Genomic DNA, 4411 nt, shown 5'->3' on the forward strand with positions numbered 1-4411 from the left:
GTCTCCCTGACGCAGCCCCGAGATGGTTAAAAGCATCCGTTTTCTCCCCATTCCAGAGAATTGACATAGAAGGTCCCGTTACACACTGAATAATCCACTGTACCCAGCACTCTTCAAACCCTGCTGCCCGTATAGTGTCCTCCAGGAAATCCCACCGGATTCTATCGTATGCTTTCTCCAAATCTAGTTTTAATAACATCCAACCTTTTCGACCTTTTTTCCTTCTCATCGAGTGTACTGCCTCCTGTACCACTACAATATTGTCGATACTCAGCCTCCCTGGTATAAAGCTTGACTGCGCCGGTCCTATTAGTTTTGAAATCACCCGTTTAAGGCGTAAAACCATCGTCTTTGTAATCGTCTTAAATAAGACATTACACAAACTAATAGGACGAAACTGCTGGATCTTCTCCGGCTTAGCGACCTTTGCTATCAACACCACTAGGGCATCATTAGTGTCCGGTGGAAGAACACCCGCCGCGAAAAAATCAAGCACAAATCTTATCACAGATCTTCCAACCGTCTCCCAACATTTTTGATAAAAAATTGGCTGAATGGCTTGCATTTTTTGTTCCAAATCCATAAACGGCACAGTGTGTGACTCTGTAGTAACTGTCACAAGCGGTACTCTTTGTTCCATGTGGTTTCGGTTCTAAAAGGTAAATTCTCTCTATTTTCTAAAGTTTGCGTCACTCTCAAGTCAAATACATTGATAAACCCTAGCTGTTTCCCTTTTTTTTTTTTTTTTTGCATCGAAGAAGTTTAGGATTAATCTGACCGAATTTAGAATTCTACTTAAATCTAGCGTTATTCAATTTATTGGTTTTAGAATTCTATCAAAATTCTTTAAAATTCAGTTATCAAAATTTGTTCAAAAAAAAAGAAAAAATCAGTTATCGAATAAACCCTAATTTCGGTGGCACACCTCTCTGCGAAAATCTGCAACAATGGGGACTTTCAGATTCTTACATATCTCCTTACCCTTCTTCTTCGTCTTCTTCTCCGCAGTCTCTCAATTACAAGGTAAATTCATTCTCCCGCCACATTTGACAGTAATAGTTTTCCGCAAAATCAATATAATAGCGTTATTTCAAAATCTCCAGACCAAACTGCGACTAAGAAATTTGTTCGAATTCTCTCGAAGACACTCATCGGCGATGACGGCAGAGTCTACGCTTGCTCCGACAACGACTTCTTCTCCTTCGAGTCTAACGGATCAATCGCTTGGTCGGTACACATGAATTTCAAATGTAACACCGATTTTTCCCCGGTTTACTCTGGTTTCAAGCAGGTACTGTACATTCCAATCACTCTGTTTTTGTTTTTTTCCTCTGTTTCTTAAACTGATGTTTGTTTTTTCAGATGCTTGTTCTTGCAGAAAATCGTATCCTGAGAGTTATTTTCCCAAGAAACGGAACCAAATCTGAACCGGAATTGTTCTTCGATCCCGGTGAAACGATTCTTGGTTTCGCGGTTAGCATATCGAGTTATTCCGTTTACATCACCGTTAAGAATCACGGTCTCTACGCTTATAATATGTTTCGGCAGCAACTCTGGATTGCAGAGCCTAAAATCGAACGATTCGGATACCGACTTGGATGTCGAAAAGATTATGATAACTGTACATTCAATTCTCGACCAGTGATTGATTCTTGCGAAGGGAGCATCTATGTAAGATCTCTCTCTCTCTATCTCTTGTTATTCTCCATTCACGTTTTATCAATGATGAGTTCTTGATTTTTGCTCTGTTTAATTTCTTCAGATTTCAAACAATGAAGGAGAACTCTACTCGTTATCTCTCCGTGGCACTTACTACCAATGGATTCAAGATTTTAGTCTAGTGGATCGATTCTTCACTGTTACACCGGGGAATAACGGTTTAGTCTACGTCGTTTTTCCTATGAAATCACTCGTTTTCGCATTAGATTCGTTTTCTGGCGACATTCTGTGGCAAAAAACCGTCGGTCCATTGGCAGAAACTTCTGCTTCAGACCCTGTCATTGACTCAAACAGTCAGTTTCATTAACAAATCTATTAAGATAATTTCACCTGTAAGATCGATCTTTATCTTTTTCTTCTTTTCTTTCCACAGGTTGGGCATCGATTGGTTCACTAGATGGGACACTGTACTCGTTCTCAAGAACAGGGGAGCTTCATAAGATACCGAAAAACGCAGAAACAGATTCAGTGATCCAAATAGAGCCATTACTCGATTGCTCGGGCTATGCGGTTTATGTTTCTCAGACAAAACTCGAAGGAAAGATCGATCATGTCATTGAGGATTACACTTATGTGTCGGCCAAGAAACCAGAAACCGCGGTCTTTTCACTTGTAGTTCCAGAGACAAGATCTATCTGCTGGTCTCAGAGTTACTCTGGTAAAACACTAGTCTTAATTAGGATTTAGGACTACTTTCAGTCTTTTAAAGCCTATATAGACTTTTATGATTTGATGATAATCGTTTTTGTATCAGATCAAATTCTGGGTTTGTTATTAGACGAAGATCTACAACATTTTCTGTTGGACGAGAGGATTGTTCTTGCGTTCGTTGCAGCCTCTAGTTCTGGAAATCCATTTCGATGTCGTTCTAAACACGAAAAGCTATCATCTAGTTGTTCATTTTCAGAACCAGAGCATCTTGATATCTACATTGGTAAAATTTAACTAAACTTGAAAACTCTAAAATTCCAGTATCTTTTCAAATACTTTTCTAGTTTTCTTGAGCATCCATATCTCTAAGAGAGACTGCTATTTTTTCTTTTAGGTAACGAAAGAGCGATAATTTGGTTTTTACTGTTCGAGTTTGTGATTATAGTCCTCTTTGCGGCTCTTGTGAGGTTCTGTTTTATATTCTGGAAGAAAAAAAAGCTTCAAGATCGTCCCTTCAGTGCTTTCTTGGACAAGCGAGTAAGAAACCCTAGCTTGTGTAACAAGCATCTTCAACTTCAGTTTGTTACTTACATCCCAAGAATCTTCTGTTTTCCAGTAACTCACAGTCAATTTTTCTTCCCAGCGTTTGCTGCACAGGAAGAGTAGAGATATTGATAAAACGATAACGAGACTTCAAAGCGAATCAACAGCCAATGAATCCACGGTTGATAAAATCGGTGATTTAATTCAAGAGAGGGAAAACGTGAGAAGGAAACTCACGTCGACCTATAGTCTTGGAAGAGACATAGATGAGTCAAAGTCTAAGTTAAAAGATTATGTTCTTCCCTTGTACGGCGGAGGTTCTAGAAGCTTCTCTTTCCAAAATAGGGAGAATGAGAGTGTTACGATTTTTCAAACACCACGCGATGAGTCATCCTCAGAAGAGAGCTACAGGGACCAACATTATGATGATGATGTAGCTGATGACGAACATGATGAAGATGACTTGGACCGTAACCAAAAAGGAAAGTTGCTTGCTCATTCAGAGGGTTCTTCCAATGATGGTGACGGTATTGCAAGCAGTAGAAGAAGCATATATTTGAAGAAGAGGTCATTATCTTTGACGACTAATTAAGGGATTGAAAATTTGTAGTGTGTATATTTGTAGTTATAACACAAAAATATTTGTAGTTATATATATCTTAATCTATTTCATAATTTAGTAATTTTGGAACCATTTGACTTTACCATTCGTGATTTATATCATTCACCATTTGTACTAGTTCTAGTTTTATTGATCAATACGATAACTTAAGTCTAAATCTAGTGTGATTATTTAACATCTCTAGATAATCGATCTGATGGTCTATCACAACTGATTAATGCGTTAGAACTCTTAACCAATAACCATTGATGAATCAATATATAAATGATTGCATACAGCATTAGTTTTAAGAAAAACAACCATCGAATCGACCGGTTGAGGTCATTATATATACAATTCGGTAAAAGATTACAAAATAAAACCAAACAAACCGGTTTTCGCCCCTAGCTAGCACTAATCTTTCCCTCACTTAATAAGCCACATTCACACACACACACACACGTGCATTCATTTGAACTTGGCATTGTTAAAACTTTCTTTTTAATCAATCATGCGAACAAAGGAGCATGACCACACATCTTCTGATGATGTAAATCCTTCCCTTTTGTTCCTTCATATACTTCCCCAATCTTCTACTTATTGATCTCTTCTTCTCCTTTGATCTCCCTGATGAGCTCATCATGACCTTCTTCATTTCCATTTTCAAGCTTTCAAATAACCAGTTTGATATACAATAATCGTTGAACAGAAAATTTAGGTGACAAAGTTTTGGTTTTACGGGAAAAAATGTGACTTGTTTTTGTCTTTTAAGAGTAAGCTAAAAAAGCAAAACTGTTTAATTTGGCACAAAAAATAAGCTTTGGATAGAAGAGAACTGATTTGATGGAGAAGTTACTAGTGGAGGTGTGTATATATAGAGAGAACTTGTGGTATGCA

The 4411-nt window shown here is 37.8% G+C and overlaps 2 protein-coding genes across 2 annotated transcripts; one reads left to right on the forward strand and one right to left on the reverse strand.

The window, feature by feature from the left end:
* The first annotated feature begins 557 nt into the window (after positions 1-557).
* On the forward strand, positions 558-3596 carry LOC9307768 (protein GAMETE EXPRESSED 3). The gene is made up of 8 exons (XM_002871653.2): positions 558-1023; positions 1104-1291; positions 1363-1671; positions 1763-2012; positions 2093-2377; positions 2474-2653; positions 2765-2907; positions 3014-3596. The coding sequence occupies exons 1-8, from the start codon at positions 948-950 to the stop codon at positions 3503-3505; spliced, it is 1923 nt and encodes a 640-aa protein (XP_002871699.1). The 5' UTR covers positions 558-947; the 3' UTR covers positions 3506-3596.
* A 57-nt stretch (positions 3597-3653) lies between these two features.
* On the reverse strand, positions 3654-4411 carry LOC9307769. Its single transcript, XM_021020620.1, has one exon. The coding sequence runs from the start codon at positions 4173-4175 to the stop codon at positions 4020-4022; it is 156 nt and encodes a 51-aa protein (XP_020876279.1). The 5' UTR covers positions 4176-4411; the 3' UTR covers positions 3654-4019.

Source organism: Arabidopsis lyrata (genome assembly GCF_000004255.2).
Source record: "Arabidopsis lyrata subsp. lyrata unplaced genomic scaffold ARALYscaffold_6, whole genome shotgun sequence".
In the NCBI taxonomy this organism is placed as follows: Eukaryota; Viridiplantae; Streptophyta; class Magnoliopsida; order Brassicales; family Brassicaceae; genus Arabidopsis; species Arabidopsis lyrata.

Excerpts from the sequence above, each read along its gene's own strand:
- LOC9307768 (XM_002871653.2), top strand. The coding sequence starts at position 948 with ATGGGGACTTTCAGATTCTTACATATCTCCTTACCCTTCTTCTTCGTC. Across the intron at positions 1,672-1,762 it reads CTTGCGAAGGGAGCATCTAT|ATTTCAAACAATGAAGGAGA; the intron begins GTAAGATCTCTC and ends TAATTTCTTCAG. Across the intron at positions 2,013-2,092 it reads CCCTGTCATTGACTCAAACA|GTTGGGCATCGATTGGTTCA; the intron begins GTCAGTTTCATT and ends TTCTTTCCACAG.
- LOC9307769 (XM_021020620.1), bottom strand. The coding sequence starts at position 4,175 with ATGGAAATGAAGAAGGTCATGATGAGCTCATCAGGGAGATCAAAGGAG.